This window comes from Homalodisca vitripennis, chromosome 3, assembly GCF_021130785.1.
Source record: "Homalodisca vitripennis isolate AUS2020 chromosome 3, UT_GWSS_2.1, whole genome shotgun sequence".
Classification (NCBI taxonomy): Eukaryota; Metazoa; Arthropoda; class Insecta; order Hemiptera; family Cicadellidae; genus Homalodisca; species Homalodisca vitripennis.
This window is the reverse complement of record NC_060209.1, coordinates 189,769,624-189,790,407: the sequence shown is the minus strand read 5'-3', so window position 1 is coordinate 189,790,407 and position 20,784 is coordinate 189,769,624. Positions and strand designations below refer to the sequence as shown.

Genomic DNA, 20,784 nt, shown 5'->3' with positions numbered 1-20,784 from the left:
TGTATAATAAACAGAAAGGTTCCCACTAAACAGCTGTTCATTAATGGTGGTTGACGCATGCCGCCTTCATCCGCAGCTGGTCAGTCTCGTTATTTAATAGCCACACCTCGTATATCAACTATTTTAGGGGAGTATTTTCATCTGTTAAATATATTTCAATACAAAAGACATTTTTATTACTTCCACAATATAATTTAAATTGTATGCACTGTAGTAGACAGTGCAGCCAACTTTCTAACATAAATTTGGCAGAATTATATTGATGTTATATATTTCGTTCTCCTATTTATGTTCCATTTAGATTTTATTGTAGAACTGGTGATTCATGATTCATTTCTGCGATTCGATTCACTGAAGTTAGTGTGTGTTGAAATGAAATTTTCTGTCAGTTGATTTCCATACTATCTCCAGTATCTAAGGTATACTTGGTAAAGGTAAACATAACAATGTAAGCTACACATTACTTATCAATCATGTATTGTTGTCACAAGACATTACTTTGTATAAATATTATGACATTATGCAGTATTAAAGGTGTAAAAATTGACTCAACAATTGTTCTATTCCAGAAATCAACTGCGGGAGACTTTTAAGAACGGAGATATATAAAAGACTTAGAAAGAAGAGCTGCTGGACTGAGTCCGAAGTTACCAAGCTACAATTCGGCAACTAGTTGCATTACATATAAATGACTTACGCAATGCCATGACTAGTGAAATTCTCGGATATTGTACCCAGTATGGTATTGATTTGCTTATACATCCCTCTGTGGCACCTTATACATGTTACTTTTTAATTGTGAATTAATTACAGAAATGCCCTGTTACTAAAAATGTTGTTTGATGTTACGCAATTAGGGTGGTTTGGGAAAGGAGTGTTACTTCATACTCAATCATTATAGTCAGTAAAGTTACGGGTACACAAGACAAAGTTCATTTGTTAGCAGTTAATAAATTCGATCCTTGAAAAAACGAAAATTAAAAAAGTTATAATGAGATTATGATCAATTTTAAATTATACAAAACAATTGGTGGAGACTTTTTATAAAATTATTGACATTTCAATCACACTGTAATCAATAAATCGAACTATCATTCCTGGAAAATACTGACAATGTTAGGTGTGGAATGATTAATAAGCTGAAGAACAGATTGACAAAAGACTGAAGTAAATAAAATAATCATGTCCAAGTATATAATGAATAACAGTTTTATAGATCATCTGAGATCCAGTTATACTTTTTTTATGGGCAGTATTTAGCAACCTAAAACATGTAAGAAAATGTGAGCATACGATTGGTGATAGAAAGTGTTTTATTTTTCGTTTAACAAAACACCTAAATTAGAACAGTGCAAAATTTCTATGACTGATAAAAATACTGATAATGCGGTTATACAGTATGTCATTCTAAATACTGTCAGTCAGAATATGTGTTTATATGTATGGTGTTTATACGACTATGGCGTTTTATATGTAGGAAATTGTGTAACGGGATGTGTAAAACGTTGACAAAAATGGCTTGCTTTTGTCAATTTGATACATCCAGAGTTACACTGAGTTAAGCGTTAGAGTTAAATATAAAAACGTTGCACTTAAGGATTAATATTTATGTATACATATCCCCATACAGATTTTTTGCTGCAAATTTTGAAGCTGCAAATTCATATTTTAATTTATTATTAATATTTTGACTTCATCAGAGAAACTTATCATTATGGAATCTACTATTGACATAACAGTGAGCGTTTATGAAAATATAACATTCATGATTCAGCGTAAAAGTTTTATTTTACAACTCTATTAATGAAAATTTAAACAGTGGTAATGTCAGATAATAACCTTTCCAACTGTTACAATGCATTTATTTTATACTGTTGCAACGATAATCTTCAAAGTCAAATGTTTAATTCAGATTTAACTGTTTGTTAACATTGTAAACTGTACTAAGTAAGAAACTGTTTATGAAAGGAATTGTACAGTAGGAATATTTTTTTAGGAGATGTTGTAATCAGTGTTTAAATTGGTAATTGGCATGTAAAATTGGCAAGTTGATTAAACAGTCTATTAAGTATCGATATAATTCCCAAATTGCTGTCAACTGTTTTAGGATTTTTTTAATCCTTAAGTGCACAATAGTTTGTGTGCACATGAGATCTAGGCCAAATACAATGTTATTGCTGATATTTGGAAAAAATACCATTACATATTTGTTCATACTTTATGAAATGATAATATACTTTTAACACGAACCCAATCTTATTATATAATGCAGATGTAACACCTTAGCACCTAAGTGATGAAACAAAAATGTTCTCTACATTTTTTCTTACATTTTATATCACTCACAAAAAAGTTTTCACTAAAAACTTTCTTTATACAGTAAATAACATGTTTTCACCATACAAGTTGTGCAAATCTATTAAATCAACAAAAAACTGCTTTACTTGTAAAAACTTAGATTTTTTAATTTTTATGGGCGGCATGGGTAAATTAAGTCCAAATTTTGAAAATATAATTTGTCTATACATTTCTTATAAATATAACACACTTTTTTGCAAGTTGCACTATTGATAAAAGTTGGTGGATTACATAAATCAATAAAGTACACTACCAACTTAAAGTTCATTTATATGATGTCTTTTAGAGGATCGGATTTTACTCTGGGTGTAGATCGCCCATTGGCATGTTCAACTCATAAAATTGTGCCTTGTTATCGAGAATATAGTGTCATGCCGAAACTGAACTTTGTCACTATCAGTAAGTAGATTCTTTAAACTAGTATCCAAAACATTGACCATGTTTATCCGATTACTGACATGTTTATTACAACATTGAATTAATTCTACCATAGCTTTCGCTTTACATCGACAACTTTGGTAATTTTTATAGAATAAGGTGATAATTCATAAAAGTAGTAGATTAAGGGGTTAATTCAGCTAAACAAATTTGTTATTTTCCTATCGCTTGATGTTTGTGTTGTCACTTAGCTCATATGCATTTCTTTTTTATATTTTTAACCTAGTTTTGGATAACTTTTTTAGGGTTTAATGTAGGATTTTTAACCTTTTTGGTGCCTCATATTATGCTATATGTGTCTTTCTAAGAAATTATAAATGGTTTTCAATTGAAGGTATGAAACTCAAAAAGTTTTTAATACTTTTTTTCTCACATATGACAAGAAACGTTAACTAAGTAATAAACTTAAACTCCATTCAGAATTATTGATTTTAAGCCAAATAATAATAAACAGGGTATACATAGCCCATTCAAGAGCCTATGAGGTGGATGTGATATTATATAAATACCTTCAAAAAGTACGTTTTGGGATGGGACTGTCCAAAGTTTGACCAAATAAGTCATATTATAGTAGCACCTACACTTTTAGGAAAAATTTTATCTAAATGGGACACTGAAGGGATCTTGGAAACTGTCAAACATAAAGTAAAGATTATGCGTAACAAGACCAACTAATCAATGTGGCTAAGTTAATCACTCGCTGTGTTCAAAAACCTTTTTTGGTCCAAATTTTCCAACTGTCACAGCTCTCTTATTAGAATCATCAATGCGTCTTTTACATGAAATCTGCATGGAATTTCAAATAGATTTTAAATATTATAATAAAAAACTTCAAGACCAGCACAAAAACCATTAATGGAACATCTTTTACATGAAATCATCATGAAATTTCATCTAGTTTTTAAATATTATTATGAATGACTTCAAGACCAGCAAAAACCATTAATGGAACGTCTTTTACAGGAAATCTGCGTGAAATTCCATCTAGTTTTTAAATATTATTATGAAAACTTCAAAATCAGCAAGCCCAGTTCAAGTAAATCTTTTTATCAAAAGAAAGTAAATTCTTTACTGATTCAAAAATACCACATACTTGTTTTTATCAAATAATTAAAATGTTTGTTTTTTTCAAAAAATTCGAGAACTTTAACAAACTTTTTGAGGAGATTCTCCCTTTTATGCTGCTCACTAAGTCTGGTAAATTTTTAAATTTGGTTATATGAAATTCTGTGTAGAAATAAAATAAGTTTATTTTTTGACTAAGTTGTACCAGAAAAGTGGGTTTCAAAATGAAACCATCCATGTATTAATTCTTTGGTCCGGTATTTCCCTGCTACAGAAGTTAGCCTATTCCATCTGGAAAATCATAGAAATATTCATTTTTTAGCATTTCAATAAACAGAGCTGCTTAAAAGAAAATCTGAATCTTTGAACTTGGGTATTGAACTCTGAAATAAGTAATCTAAGGTCAAGTTTGTTTAATCTAAGTAATCTAGGTTGTTAATGTTTTATTATGAGGTAAAATAATCCTTTCATATTTTATTAGTTGATATTAATCAACATAGTAAAAATATATGACTAGTGATGTTTATTGTTCACAGTAGATGAATGAAAAAGCGTGTTGTAATTTTTGTGCTGTGCACCTTTAAGTGATTAGTTGTTAAAATAATAAGCTACCATATCTTTTCTATTTTTTTTTTTTTTTTTTTTTTTTAAGTGCTAAATCCGATTATACTGTTTGCCACCTTTAATATCGGAACCACAAAGAATGTGTTTCACATTTTTTTTATACCTTATAAACTATACATATTTAAGAGATATAAAGTAAAAAATTAAATGTTTTAACAAAGGATCCCACTTTCAGGACACAAAATGAGAATAACACTTTTTTTACTTGATAATATATATGTGGAAAGAGTAAATAGATAATGCAAGAAGCTTCTGAATTCTACCATTTCATTATGTGGGGTATGTTGTTATTGTTCTCCCAAAATAACTATAAATATTTATAATAAACCTATTAATTCACATTGCCTGTAGAGTATTGCTACCATAATGACTAAAGGATATTAGTACACAATGCTCTATGTAGGTACCAGTAGCATAATGTGGGTTTATCATCCTAACCTACATGATTGGAAATAGGACTGAGACAAGTGAATGAGTGTTACGTGCCAATGGTTTGCTGTTAGGTTAGTTTTTGTAAAAATTAAAATTGTCCACTGTTACATTCCAGTGGTTTTATCAAACTAATGTAAATATCAATTTGTTTGCAGCAAGTAATAATTTGGAAAATATTTTTCTTTCAAAATTACAATACTGTAACACAAACCATTTTCAAAAATCATCAGCCTTACCTTGGATGCTATAGAAGCATAAAGAATGGAATTAATTCAAACCATTTAAAAACAAATCAATATTTAATTAATATCCATAAACAGAGATTCAAGTGAGGCAAGGCGGAATATGTTGTCAATGGGGGGAAAAGGGATGAATCCATTTTGTAACAAAAAAAAGCAAGGAGAGAATTTTCAGCCAACCGATAGCTCTGCCAATTTTGGTGATGGAATGGCATGCCACAAAGTAGGCCTCCATGTTAGTTCGTAGACAGTAATTTGACTTAAGGATTATTGAATGACGATGTTGCCTTCTCCTTTAGTTTTCATGATAGATTGACCTAGGAACCGTTGTGCATTTTTATGTATTTTAAATATTTTTGCTTGAAACACATTATGAAGGAATGAGAGCCTTTAAGGACTGGTTAGTCAAGTTGTCCCTTGGGACCCAAACTCATCTCTTCATCCTTCTTGATCGATTTCTTTACCAGATCTGTGTTCTCTTCTCAAAAGAAAGGCCTTACTCCTGCCATTCTTGGATGATCAAAGCAGAATCGTTTCGGCATAGTAATGCAGCAAGTTAGTATGGACGTGTTTAGATTGTTAGTTATGCTCTTACATCCAGCCGAGTAACGGCTTCCCTTGAAGGAGTTATACAGTATTAAGGGATGCTTCACCTTTCACATATATGTCGAAAAGACAACCCATACAAGCTTCAAGAGCTGATGTGCGACTGGAGTGTATGGCTTTATTGATGTTGAGACAAGCTAGACACTGAACTCCTTAGAGTCCAGCCATCACTGCCTTTTACTACACTGTTAGCCATCAGAGAAGGCAACCAGACAAGACAACACAGACGAAGGACCTAACCAAGCACGCTGCCAGTCACATGACTATCAGTGTAGGAAAATAAGTCCAGATATGTTTTCACCTAGCGGCAACACAGACGAAGGACCTAACCAAGCACGCTGGCAGTCACATGACTACCAGTGTAGGAAAATAAGTCAAGATATGTTTTCATCTAGCTACAACACAGACGAAGGACCTAGCCAAGCACGCTGGCAGTCACATGACTACCAGTGTAGGAAAATAAGTCAAGATATGTTTTCACCTAGCGACAACACAGACGAAGGACCTAGCCAAGCACGCTGGCAGTCACATGACTATCAGTGTAGGAAAATAAGTCAAGATATGTTTTCACCTAGCGACAACACAGACGAAGGACCTAGCCAAGCACGCTGGCAGTCACATGACTATCAGTGTAGGAAAATAAGTCAAGATATGTTTTCACCTAGCGACAACACAGACGAAGGACCTAGCCAAGCACGCTGGCAGTCACATGACTATCAGTGTAGGAAAATAAGTCAAGATATGTTTTCACCTAGCGACAACACAGACGAAGGACCTAGCCAAGCACGCTGGCAGTCACATGACTACCAGTGTAGGAAAATAAGTCAAGATATGTTTTCACCTAGCGACAACACAGACGAAGGACCTGAAAAAACAACTCAAACTCCAAAAACCTAACAATGTTCATTGGTCTACTCATGGTCCATGAAAGCCAAACAAAATTCTAGGCCGCATCCTCCAAATTCTACTACAGAACTGTCTATTGGTGTGAAGAACAACCACTGCACAATACGGTAGCAACTTTAAATGTGGATCCCACCTCAGTCAGAATGCCAAGATATTTAGTCTCGTTGGAAAAAAATACTCCAGTGCCTACTAGAGATAGAGATTAAAGGTTAAGCTTTCTCTATCAGGTTAATGGAACCGCAGTGATTTTGGAGAGGTAAGAAGTATTGAAAATGTGAAATGCTTCGCCGAAAGTGATTCACGTGAAATTTTATAGATTTATAATAAAGTAAATACCCCTACAATTGTGAAGTTTAAAACTTAGTAATTTCTAAAATAACATGGGTGAGGTTGTTGGGAGGGGAAATAAAACCCTATCTTAGTTCTTGGGCTTACACACAAATTACCATGACTAACATCAGAGTTTTCCAGTTCACATGCGTCAAAACATTGCTTACACAATTCAGTCAACAGATATGAAACCGAAACTCATTTTCGAGTTAACATATCTTGACTGAGAATGGCTCTCCATAGAGAGGCCGAAATATTTGTAGAGTGTAATTGTGTAATCGTTTCGATGTGTTGTGAATCGGAAAACTTGGTGCCAGATATGACAGTTTTTACTGTAATGAAATTTTAAGCAGTGAGTTAGCTGAGGTAAAATAACAGCAAGTATAATTAAAAAAATTGTGCTTATGAATTTCTTAAGGGAAATCTTGACAGATGGTTAAATAGATAATAGAGGACGGAACTGAACATTTCTCTCATTTTAGATGGCTGAAAAGGCAGATTCTTTAATCATACTGAGCTCACTTTGTCAGGAATTGAAAAGAAACGTTTGGGAAATTGTCAATACTTTCGTTTTGTAGAGAACAGTCATTTCAGTAAACTTTTAGTTCTTTAGTTACTGAAGAGACAAGAGGAATTTTTAAATGTGTTATTATAGTGGCAATCCTTTGACAGAACAATTACTTAAGTGTTGGAAAATAATGCGTTTTCTTTTGTTGAAAGCAAAAGAATTTTTTCATATCCTCAACAATATTATTAAAAATAATATTCCTTATGAAATTAAAATTAAAACCAAAGGGAGTTGTCCTGTGTTAAATTAATGTTGTTGAAAGTTTTCCATCTCTGTTTATATTCTATATACATGTAGTTTGCAAGAATAAGAAGTAAACTAAGTAAGAAACAAAATTTGCAATGCTTTATACAATGTTCTCTGTGTTTCCGACCCTTTTTTATATATCAAGCACTAAGTTTGTAGTCCACACTCCAAATTGGAAACCTAGTTAATTTTTGTCAGGAAAACCTACCATATATGTTTTTATGTCTTCGTGTATTTAATTGCCTAATCCAACTCATGCAGGGTTTTGTTTCATGTTGCTGTACTATAACAATTGTAATTATATTTGCCTTATATTCTAAATGGACAGTTGTAGTAATATGTAATGATGTGAACACATTTTGTATGTTAAATTTATTTTCCAGTTGCTTGACTAGGTGCAAACAGTTAAAAATAAATGTTAATTTGCTGATGTAAATAATACATTGTTTATATTTGTGTTTGTATACAGTTCTAAAATTTGTGATAATAAAGTATTACCAAATTGTACCGTTCTTCAATTTCTTATTCCTATTTGAATGAACTTGGTTTTCAGCTATTGTGGTCATTATTTTCATAATATTGTTTGTATATCTATGGCAATTAGTATTACAGTGATTTATTAGTGAACCTGATCGTAATACTAACTACTAATATCAGAATAACGTCATTAGTTTTTTTTTAAGTACTCACATAATTGTTCTTAATCCTCCGAGCATCGGCCGACTTGTTTTAAGTCGACGGCACCTTTGTCTAAACATCGCCGTTAAGACGGGCACTTGCCGATCAAATTAATTCAACCCGCACTATTATTGGCTATTAATATTAATATATATATATATATATATATAAAATAATATAACAACAGAGTGTTTATTTTAGAAGAGGGCCTGTGTTAGCAGTAGGGTACAAACAACCAAAAAAACCACTTGTCATGCCCAAGACCTACGGGTTCAAAAGTCACCGTGAGGCAGTAAAGCCATACATGATACAGCAGTATAATTTATACATGGGTGGAGTGGACATGAAAGATAAATCCATCTATCACATATCATGCTCGCAGACCACCACTCGCTCTTTGAAAAAAAGCTTTTATAATCTCCGTGACATGGCAATTTTTTACTCCTTCATCTTATATTAAAAAAAAAAAAAAAAAAAACAGACAAGCCTATGCCCAGAATAAAATTTGTGATTGTTTTAATTGATGAACTCACAAGAACAGTACCAGAAGAAGTAGCCCCTCAGTCTGCTCCAACATCAGTAGAACATTTTATTGTTGTATTACTTAGCAATACCAAATAGGCAAAAATTCAAATTTATGCATATCCATGTAAGTTTGTATAACATTATGAATATATTCACAGAACCCTATAACCCTGTATATTTATGTGTTCATGACTAAATTTGTCTATAATGAAATTGTTCTAGAAGTAATATAATAATAACATGTGGATACTTTTATATTTAAAAAATATTTTTTTTCCCTTTCACAGGCTGTTTAAAAAGAAATTTTTTAAAATTTTAATATAATTGTATTCTGCGATTCTTTACAAGAAAAATGATGTATAATACTCTATATTTAAACCATTCTTAACATTTTTTTATGAATTATGCGAAAAAAGACTGCAAAACCTATAAAAACAGATGGACGTTTAGGGAAATATGATGGACGCTCGGAGGTTACACATTTTATTTTTAATAACTTAATAGGCTGTAGCTCCTAAGCGAGTTGAAAACCCTTGGCGAGTTGCCATGTATAAAAAATATTGTATACCCAAAAACGAAAGAAAATATAGGATGCTCTATTAAAAATGTTCCTGTTGACCACGATGTTGGAAAATGGCAGCCAAATAGTAAATTTTAAATTTATATTTGTAATTGCTACTAAAAAGTAGGTGAAGTCCACCATTTTAACCTTCCGGTAAGTTTTAGTAGTTTTTGAGATACTAACAGTAGCTCAGTTAAAATGGGTACTCTTTATTTACAAAGTTCAATTCTTATAATGTACTTCAGATAACTAACTGCATGCTTATTGTACTATAAAATATTTGTGAAAGAGTTTGGATTATCAGTAAAACCAGATTAGTCAGTATTACGAATGCCCCTCTTTATAATTGCCTTGAAGTATTGTATTGTAGAAATACAAAATCTATGATAAGAAAAAACTGATTCACTAATAAATTTAGGCAGTATAGTTATTTTTTCCAATATTGCCTTGAACCTGTAAAATAGGATTGCCAGGAAAGTCAATGTACTATTTACCCCAAGGCTGGTGTAAGTGTGACCAGGTTGCTGGCAAAGCTAGTGTAAATCAGTGAAGGCTTGTGTCAAGAATATACCGACAATCATCATTATTACTCATAACATTTTTTTTGCAGTGCTACTACTTAAAATGGTTTTGGGTTTTTCTATTTAAAATTATGGAGTAGCCTCCTTTCCCCCCCCTCCATTTTGAGGTGAGAGGGTTTAATTTTAAAACATGCAAAAATAACTTCAGTTTATGGTGTAGCATTATTCTAATGGGCATTAGAAAATATCCAGCCATCCATGAATGTAGCCAGGAAAAAATTGGGGGGGATGAAAACTGAGGTTTTCCTAAAGTAAGGTCCCATTTTGTTCCTTAAAAAGTTCTTGACCTGTCTCTGTGTTGAGAACGATCTTTAGGCAACACATGCCAGTAATACTAAATTATTTAAATAATAATAACCATTTGCTAAAAAGGTACGAGGGGTATTAGAAAAATAAGGTTCCCTATGCCGCCGAGACAGAATGCGATATGTTGGGAGAAATCTGGCAACACTGTCTTACTCATCAACTCTCCCTCTCTGTATCCATACCACTCGCGCCTCGCTACGACCAACAGTGACGGCCTAGCTGCCTTCGAAGATTGAGCTCCCTGTCATTGTTACCGCCAGATGCGAAATTCGTGCTGTGATACGTTTTTTAAATGCAAAACAGTTTTCGTCTATTGAAATTCATCGTCAGTTAATCAAAGTTTATGGGGAAAACTGCATATCTGTTCAACACGTTCGGAAATGGTGTAGAGAATTCGGTGAAGGCCGCATGGAAATTCACAATGAAAACCGAAGTGGACGGCCTTCAGTTTCAGATGGAGTTGTTGAAAACGTTGAGACAATACTGCTTGAAGATCGGAGAATCACCATTCACAGGAACAGTAAACTCTGACAGATATTGCGACACATTAAGAAAAACTGAGACGCACGATCCAGAACCGCCGGAGAGGAAGATTGTCCAGTGGCGTGAGGCTTCTCCATGACAACGCTCGACCTCATGTCTCACGTCAAACTCAAGAACTGCTGACAAATTTTGGCTGGACTATTGTGCCCCATCCCCCCTACAGCCCAGACCTAACCCCAAGTGATTATCACTTATTCCAAACATTAAAGGAACACTTGGGTGGCCAACGCTTCAGTACCGATGATGAAGTCAAGGAAGAGGTTACTCAAAGGATTGGCGGCAGAATTCTACACATGGGGATAGAAAAGTTGGAGCATCGTCTAAAAAAGTGTTTGGACAGAAAGGGTGATTATGTGGAAAAATAGCTTAACTTTTACTTGTTAAATTGATGTATAACACTAAGTAGAAATATAGAGCTGTTTATTTAAAAAAATCATGGGAACCTTATTTTTCTAATACCCCTCGTAATTGAAAATAATCATACCTATAATAATGACCAATTTAAACAGGTCACTTTTTTTACATAAAAATAGGAAATCTCAATTCTATATCAAAGTAGAGGTCACATGAAATTTCAACCCTTCTAAGTAAATTCCTTCGACAGTGTGAAACTTCTATTCCATGTACCACCAATTATATCCTGATGTAAACAATGATATAGTAGAGTAGTCGCAGGTATGTACAAGTTTTAAACATAAGTATGTACAACATTAGAGCAAGTATTATTAATCATATCCTGATGTAAGTATACTAACATAGGATATTATTAAACATAACCTGTGTAAGTATAGAAGTAGAACAGGTAAGTGTAAGTGATTTTATGGTAAGTATTATCATTTTATTTATTATTTTTAAGAGGAAAAATTTATTTATTATATTATAATTTACATTATTGATGAAAGTAGTTTTTTCATTATAACTATTATAAATAATTACTTCATTAATTTTTTATTGCAGTAGAAAACTGTTCTTTTTTGATGGGGAAAGAGTCCAGTCTGCACCGTTTTGAAAAGATCTTTGCGTGTCCCTTAAGTTTTTTTCCCCTCTAGAATTAAGAGCAAATTTGTATGCAAGATAATTTTACAATTTTAGTTTCTTAGTATGAAATTTTAGACTTATAAAAAAGTTATTACTAATTTAACAACTTTTTTCGTCTTGACTTATTTTTGATTGAGTAAGTTTCCTCAAATCTCAAGTGTAAGTATTAGAGTACTGTAAGTGTTACTCAAAGTATAAAATTTCATACTTAAAAACTAAAACAGTTTTAAAATTATCTTCCATAAAAATTTGCTCTCAAATCATAAGTCTCAAGAGATAAATGTTCGAAATTGCAGTTTTGTTGAAAAGTGACAAAAACCATTTGTTATTGACAGAAAAACTGAAAGGCGTTTTAAAAATAAATTGCATACTTTGATTAGTAAATTGACACTGCATAGTTTTATAGGCAATGTTATCTGTTATTAATAATAGCAGATTTATACAAAAAAAAAAAAAGATCTATTGGTGTGTTGGCAAGAAAAGGGTGAACGGGACGTTAAGTCCAAGCAAATTTATGTACAAACCGTTACTGAACAATATTTAAATATCTAATCCCTACCACAATAGTGTTTTTTCAAACATTCACCAAACAAGACACAAAACTCTTATTCTTAGGTAGGGTTAAGTATGTTCAACAAACATCCTAGAAATGCTTGTGATATTGATTTTAAATGTTTTAAAACAAAATTGTACAGTTTGCTACTGAGGAAATCCTTTTTGTGTAAATGGGTTTTTAGACCTTTCATACATTGACATTAGCTTTAATTTATAATCTTGCCTTATCTGTGATATTAATGTATAACTTATGCATTTTTTGTATATAACTTAATGAGTTTTGTTTTTTACTTTTTATCATCATTGTGCAACACCTTAAATGGAACTTTTAAGTGTTAACTAGTTTTGTCCTTCAAATATTGCCCAACTTTAATTGTAATTCGCTTTAGCTGTGTTACCATTTGTTAATTGTTAGTTTTAATTTTCTGTGAAGAATGGATTTTATTATTTGAATTCTGTTTTAACTTTAAGTAAAGATGTACCAGTAAAGACATAAGTAGTATTTACTATTAATTGTTTTCTAATGCCTTGTGGCAATTTAACTTCAACTGTGTGAGTTACCAACTTTTTGATTCACATGTATACTATTGATTAATACAGTTTATCACATGGGTTATGTTCAACACATGGGTGTTCAAAAGCACAAATATTCACTTGTTAATAATTTATTTTCCAACAATAACAAGTAAAAAATTAGACAGTAAAAACATTGCAAATTAAATTATTAACAAGAGAAGACCTTAAAAACCAAATAAGCCTAGTCGAAAAGTCCGAAGCCCATGTCATCATCCGACTGGTCGGACTCTTCTTTCGCGGGCTTCTTCTCTTCTTTCGCCTCTTCTTTGGCCGCTGCAGGTGCTGCTGCTCCAGGTCCTGCTACTGCGACTGCCGCACCACCACCGACTGGCATTGACGAGAGCTTCTCTCGCCCCTGGGCGATGAGCTCCTCAATGTTCTTGCCCTTCAGCTGACTGATGACAATGTTGAGCTTCTCATTGTCTACCTCAATTCCAACTGAATTCAGGATCTTCTCCAGGTCAGCAGAGGAAGGATTGTCCTTTCCTCCCAAAGCTGCCAGCAGGTATGATGCGAGGTAACGCATTTTTGTGTGGTCTGCAACACAACACAAAGTATATTTAGAATAGATGAGTCTGGCAAAATTAATTTGCTTATTTAATACAATGAAGAAATTGTAAATGTGATCAAGGCTGCCAGCAGGTATGATTTGAGATACAGTGGAGTCCCGCTAATCCGAACACGTGTAATCCGAACGTCGGTTAATCCGAACAGGTCCAGGAGGAATTATTTATAAGGATAATGAACAGTTATAGGAACTAATTACATAAAAAATGAAAATGGGTGCATCATTTCGTACATAAACAAAGAAAACTTTAATTAATTAGACATACAGTATTTTATTAAGACAAATTGTGTACGGTACAGTACATAAATAATGAAGTTAAATACAGTACCAAATTGAAACTTATAGGTTAAGTATGAGTTAAATTACTGTATTAAGAAGTGAAATCAAACAAAAATTGGACGTACAGTACTGATATTATTATTGAGTACAATATTAATTGTTAAAAGACATAAATTCAGTTATTGTCTTCTGTCGCATTGAAGAGAGTCTATTGGATGACGCGTAGTTTCGTACAACTATTGAACGCGTGGACCCGTACTATATCCAGTACGCTCACATTGCTTAACAATAGAACTCTCACACTAAATACGGTAAATGTGCTTAGTATTCGCAAACACGTTTATTTGTCAAGAAATACAATGCAACAGTCAGAAAACATGTTTTAATAAACAATGTTGATAATTCTATAACAAAATAGACCCATCTCAAGTTTAAAACCGTATTTTTCTGTAATTCTGGCTAATCCGAACAATCACATAATCCGAATAGGGCTCGGTCCCAATTAGGTCGGATTAACGGGACTCTACTGTAACACATTTTTGGGTGGTTTGAAACATGACACTAAGTGGACTAAGCAAGAAATAGTTGAAGTAAATATAACACCTTAACTATCTCCTGGCCATAAGAATAGAATAGAATTGACTTGTGTGGCACTGGAAGTCTACGTATTAACTTGTTCTACTTTATTGAATTGAGCTGATAAATGCTAGTCTTTAATGGTAATATGTTGAACTACCAGAAATGGTCTATCAAAAGAATATTGTTATTTTTGTCAAAAGTAGAATTTAAAACATGGCCGGGTACAGAATTTAACAGTAAGATTGTCACAGAATTAATCGTGAGACATATACAAGGTGTTTCATAACTGGCATAACTTTGAATAGTTCAATAAAAAAAACAGTTTGGTCCAAAAATGTCTAAAACACATTAACCCCCCCCCCTGATGACCATTGCTTGGGGCCCCTCAACAAATTTCGGTGAAATTGCAAGAATCGATTTGTTGATTTATTGGCTACAACTATATCAACAGAATACGTAGAATACTATTATTTCGCAATAACCAGTAAAAAAAAAAAACACAAAAACAAACTAAGTGCCTCATTAATTAGTGAGCTGATCGTGCTATTTAATTGGTGCTCCTCACATGACACTGTTCTGCTGTGGTGATTAGTGTCATTGTTTGTTGAGGTTATAATAATAATTATTTATTACGGCTGATTCGTATTGTTCAAGTGACATTACAGATATTTTGGGAAAGTGATAGTTTTGGTGATAAGAGTGATATACCCAGCGATGAAATACCTGATGTTTCTTTGGCAGATTTCTCACCAGATAGTGATGATAATTACGAACCGCCTTATGATTTCGGCGAGTCTTGTAACAGTGAGTTGAGTTTATCCACCTGACATTCCCCATGCAGATATTTTCACACCCTAAATGGATTTGTATCTTTTCACCTGAGCCAGAAATGATGATTGTTTGAGAAGAAATTGTAAATTTAATACACAGAATGTAGGTAATCAAAATGGTGCTCACATGAATTCTATCCTTGTTGAATATTTGTATACTTTTTTTATGCTTTTACCTTTTAAGTTCTAGTTATAATAAAAAATTAACACATTGAACCCTAAGCCTATAACATATAATTTACTCAGTATACTGGCCGTTTTTGAGATTTAAATTTTTTTTAATTATGAAGACATGGTTTTAACCTAACATATTATATATTAAATTCAAGAAGAGAACACACAGTTTTAGGAAATGTGCCTTTTTATGATAAAATAATTATTTGCACAAAATTATAAAGTAAACAAAATTATGGAAAAAAATAAAACTTGAAAAATTGTAACTTTGTATGAACATTTTTTTAACCAACTTAAATGTTCTATAATTGTGTTTTTTTTTTATATATAAAGTTAACATAAAAGAAAGACAGTATTCATGTTAGTACTAATGGAAGCCCTATCATAATCATCAGCCACGTCTTAATCATTAGGCCTAAACTCAAAATCTGGATCAGGATCATTGTCATTGAGAAACTCACCCTACGATCCAGAATCATAGATTTGAGCCAAGATTCTTTTAAACTGAATAGCAGAAGATCTTTTATTTTCATTAAAAATACGATCCTCCTCCTCCAAATCATGCTCAGAATCTGACATCATATCACGTATCATGCGCACCGTTATTTTGTCTAGATGATTACTCATTTTACACAATGATCAAGAAAAATAAAACTTGTATCACTAAGAAACCAATTAAAATAAATTAAACCATCACTAAACTAACATTTATCACTTTATTCAGTAACAGTGGAACTTTGTTTATAAATAACAATGCTCGCATCACTGCTTCGTCAGTCGGTTACCTGCATTTATTTTCATTTCATTTATGCATATTTTCAACTAAATGGTTGTGCAATAGTTGAAAATACTATTTTTACAGCTGCACAACTGTTACTTGTCATAAAAAGATATATAAATATAAACAATATAACATTGGAAATATTCTGAAACAACTAAACCCGATTTTTTAACGAAAACTTAAACGTATTGAATTAAGTACCAGAGCCTGAGTGTAGGTCGGGCTTTGTATACAACGGAGTGCGTGCTAGCCCAACCTATACTCGGGCTCAGTATTCAATGTATTAACTTTGAACTTTAACAAAAAAATTGTTTACTTGTCTTGGCATTATTAGAAAGTTAATGGATTTATTAGTGGGGTGCAAAAGGTTAATATTTTTATCATATAAAGAACTGTTTGTAAACGTGAAGAAATTATTTTATTTGTGAGATCCTTTTGTAAAATATTTAAAAATCATAAAAATAAGGAAATAAATTAGTTTTCAAGACTAAAGATCTGTTTTATTAATATTTTATATTTATTATTTACCCAGTCCAGAATAAAAAAAAAAAAACTGATTTGTCAACTTCTTTGTAGTGACTTGTTTTCACTTGCTAGGAGTTTAAGCCATAATATGTAGCTAAATGTACAGTTTAAAACAGTAGGCCTAGGTAATACTTTTGGTTTAAAGAGTAAGAAATAGAAGGATATTTTATTAAATTGACTAATGGCATGGAAATTTAGGTACTTTGGGATTATACCGACCACACCAGTATGAAGAACACAAAAATATAAATGTATAGAAACAAACATGATAGAACGAAAAAACAACTCTGTAATTACAAACTTACAAGCATTTCCAGGTATTGTGATCGGTATTGTTGTCGCTGTTATCTTATCTTTCTCGAGAATCCCGATTACGGCTGGCCGCGCGGCATCACATGATTTGCACGGTACATAATTGCCTTTCCATTATAATTCAATTTATATTTCTGATCAACCCCTCTAGAATTTGATATTTTACTGATACGTACTATCTCGAGGGATGTTTTTCTTTCATTGACATCAGCGCGGGTGCTGCCGAAGCCCGCGCTGATGGCCGAAGGCACTCGCATTTTGGGTGGCGGAATGTGATCAAGAATAAAAACAAGTTTTGAGTGTTTTTTTTTCAATAAAGAGTTTAGTTTTACTTTGGTAATGTTTGTTTTTGTTGAATTTTTATGTTTGGAGAAATGTAGAGGTAAAACACAGAAGTACAACTAAGCGACGCGACTCTGCAATCACGTTATCTACTAGACCGCTCGACTTTTATCTCTGTCCGAGGATGGGGAGGGGTTTGCGATAAGACAATTCCTGTTTTATATTGACGAAATATTGTTCTATGCTAATCTAGTAATCAGTAGAAGCAAAATGTCAAATAACGATTCATGTCTGGGTGTGGTCGGTATAATCCCAAAGTACCGAAATTTACTACTACCGACAAAATAATGGCAAAATATTTGGGATGGGTGCCGTTGCAAAATATTTTCACATTAAGGGAGCTAATGTAGGTTGAAAAAGTTTGGAAACCTTTGCGATAACATATTCAGTTCAGCATTACCGTTCCAAATTAAATCTCATGTATGGTATTTAACTAATGGTCACTACAGATGGGAAATACTGTTATTTGTCAATAACCTAATACAAAATAACATTTTGAAATATTACATCCCAGTAGCCTGTTACCAGCCAATCCAATCTCTGTATTAGCATCACTCTGTTACTGAAATGACATGACTAAGTTGCAAGTAAATCGAGACCAAATCTACATGTGTAAGTATATTTCTTCAAGACAACTTCTCCGACGTCAGATCACATAGGGCAACTTAGAACATGATCTGAGATCGGGACAGTACCGATCTGAAATGACTGGCCATCAGTGTCGCACTACTGGCAAAAAAAAGGAAGAACATCGCTCAAGATCGTATCCAAATTCAAGCTCAGATATGTGGGCGTTTGTAAAGGTTACCTTTAACTTTAAAACTAGGCCTAGTACCATATTTACGATAGCCTACTCTAAACATTCCATTACATTCAATAGTGTAATATTTCATTTAACCTTCAAAACAGTATAATGTAGGTAAATGTTACACTGTTTAGTTTGTTACATATTATAAATATACATAGCCTAGATGGTTTTTTATTCATAAAAAAATTATAACTTTTAAGATATAGAAACAGCTGAACTATATTGTAAAACCATAACATAATTTGGTCTAAGTAGTTCTATTAATGATTCTGGTCATTTAACAATTATACAGCCTAAACAATTTTTGAAAAATACAAGACAGAGCAACTAAATTGCATGTGGGAATGAAAATGTCTATGTCATATTAGTTTAGAACAGGAGATATAAAGGCTTAAAACATTAATTTATAGAAAAATCTAAATTTCATTACAAGCCAAGATTTATACAATTTGAATTAAAACATCGTTTAGATAGTCTAATGACAATACAAATTGAATCCAAAATGGTTAGATATGTATGAGGTTAGGCTGTGTACATGTTTCTAAGAATTAGGTTTTTATGAACCAATTATGCAGAAATATGGTTTTGTTGTATATTTAATCAATCTAATAACAAACCTGGGCAATGAACTAACCATACAAATAATTTTAACTATATATTTACGAAAGATATCTTACTTACACGTGACACTTTACGAACACGCAGTACAGTAAGAACGAGAATGCTCTCAAAAGGAAGTAAGAAGTAGTTAGTGGAATGGTGACTGTGGTGAATGAAAGCAAGGACTACGAAAAATAAGTTATAGAACAGGAAAATGATTTGCAAACAGGCATTAACATATATTTTGCTACATCCCAAATGTTTATGTTACAATAGTTTCTGTATTGCATAGTTATCGCAGCTCAAGAGTGATTGGAAGCGCCTCTACGGAGTGTCGTGTACTGCAATTTTATATAATAATTTATTTCCTAGCTACTTATTAATTACTCATTTTTAATACTAATATATGGTATTCTTGTTATTGCTAAATTACATAGTTTATTAGCTGTTAATATTAGTTCTCATTGCTTTTATATATTTATTATATTTTATTTATTCCTGTTATTGCACTTTTATATAGTTTATTATTGTTGGTATTTATTATTATATATATTGTATTGTTGTTAGTATCTGGTTTTTGTTAATTAATTGCTGTATTTGCAGAACACATCTTGCAGTTTCATTGTTTATGTTTCAATAGTTTATATTTTTTGTTTACATCTTGTTGTTTATAAGCTTCATAATGTTATTGTATCGCATTCTCTCGATTTATACACTTATTCTTTTTTGTATTTTTATTGCCTTATCGCTTGTATCAGCTATTGTGTAATTTATTGTAAAATGGTTTGTCCGTTAATAAATAAATAAATAAATATGATTTCAGTTCATTAGGTAACTATGATAGTTTAATATAAATTAGATTCGTACTAAGCTAAGGTTACAACGCAGCAATACTACCACTACGAATTTATAAGAGATTTTTCACGTTCGTTTAGGCCTCTATCGCTCATATTTCTTGTTCCTGCGTATTTAATATTTTGTGTATTAAAGGACGGAATTGTTGCTTTATAAAGTGACCATTATTGGCTCCTAGTTGGAGTGAAAAAGGCGCTTTAAATCTAAAGTAAAATCATTACGCCGATTAGCATAAATTGTGCTGTTACTTTTTAGTGCTTAAGTTGCCATATTACTTTACTGCTAAAGCGTGTTTATAAACCTATTTGAAAGAAGTTCAAACAGCAGAGGGCTGACGTAAGTGTCAGTGTATTATTAGAAGTTACGTATATCATGAGTTGAAGTTAAATATTATGACTAAAGACAATCCAAACCCAGGCTCTTGAATGACGTTGGCACGTCAATTGAGTAGCCGGACAATAAAGCAAACTACCAGAAAACTAGCGTACAACCAAATCTTGGTCATGCCTGCACGGATATTTGTTGTAAAAAGGTTTAGAAATTGCTGATTTCGATATTGCAGTCAGAAAATAACAACTTAAGATGAACTGCACAATAGAGCCCTCAACTTTAAAAATTCGAGGTGTTCGATTAAGAACTATTTATAGTTTGAACAGTAATTGCATAAATGATTATTACTAATGTAAAACATCAAGTAACACTGATATAAGTCCGTGACTGCTAAAACGTATTAATAATATTGAACTATTAATGTAAAATTCTATTTGTTTTTATAATTAGATAAAAACGCTTAATAGAATAAAACATTTTCATAGTTTACAAACACTTGCTATTGCGCAATGCATAACATTTACTAATACTTTATTCACAAACACAAATTATATAGATGCTTCAACTATGCAATACCTACAAACTATATATAATATTATAGTAGTAACTATTTAAAGTAATATAA

General features: G+C 32.3%; 2 protein-coding genes across 3 annotated transcripts in view; one reads left to right on the top strand and one right to left on the bottom strand.

The window, feature by feature from the left end:
- The window catches only part of LOC124357896 (RING finger protein 121-like), a 31,517-nt gene extending 23,200 nt beyond the window's left edge, over window positions 1-8,317 (top strand). For both annotated transcript variants that reach the window (XM_046810009.1, XM_046810008.1), the window contains exon 9: window positions 570-8,317. The gene's annotated coding sequence lies outside the window, so the exon portion shown is untranslated. The remainder of the gene's footprint in view (window positions 1-569) is intronic.
- A 4,932-nt stretch (window positions 8,318-13,249) lies between these two features.
- Window positions 13,250-19,188, bottom strand: LOC124357895 (60S acidic ribosomal protein P2). Its single transcript, XM_046810007.1, has 2 exons — window positions 19,056-19,188; window positions 13,250-13,713 (listed from the first exon to the last, which is right to left on the bottom strand). The coding sequence occupies exon 2, from the start codon at window positions 13,700-13,702 to the stop codon at window positions 13,358-13,360; it is 345 nt and encodes a 114-aa protein (XP_046665963.1). The 5' UTR covers window positions 13,703-13,713; window positions 19,056-19,188; the 3' UTR covers window positions 13,250-13,357.
- Between the last annotated feature and the right edge of the window lie 1,596 nt (window positions 19,189-20,784).

Excerpts from the sequence above, each read along its gene's own strand:
- LOC124357895 (XM_046810007.1), bottom strand. The coding sequence starts at position 13,702 with ATGCGTTACCTCGCATCATACCTGCTGGCAGCTTTGGGAGGAAAGGAC.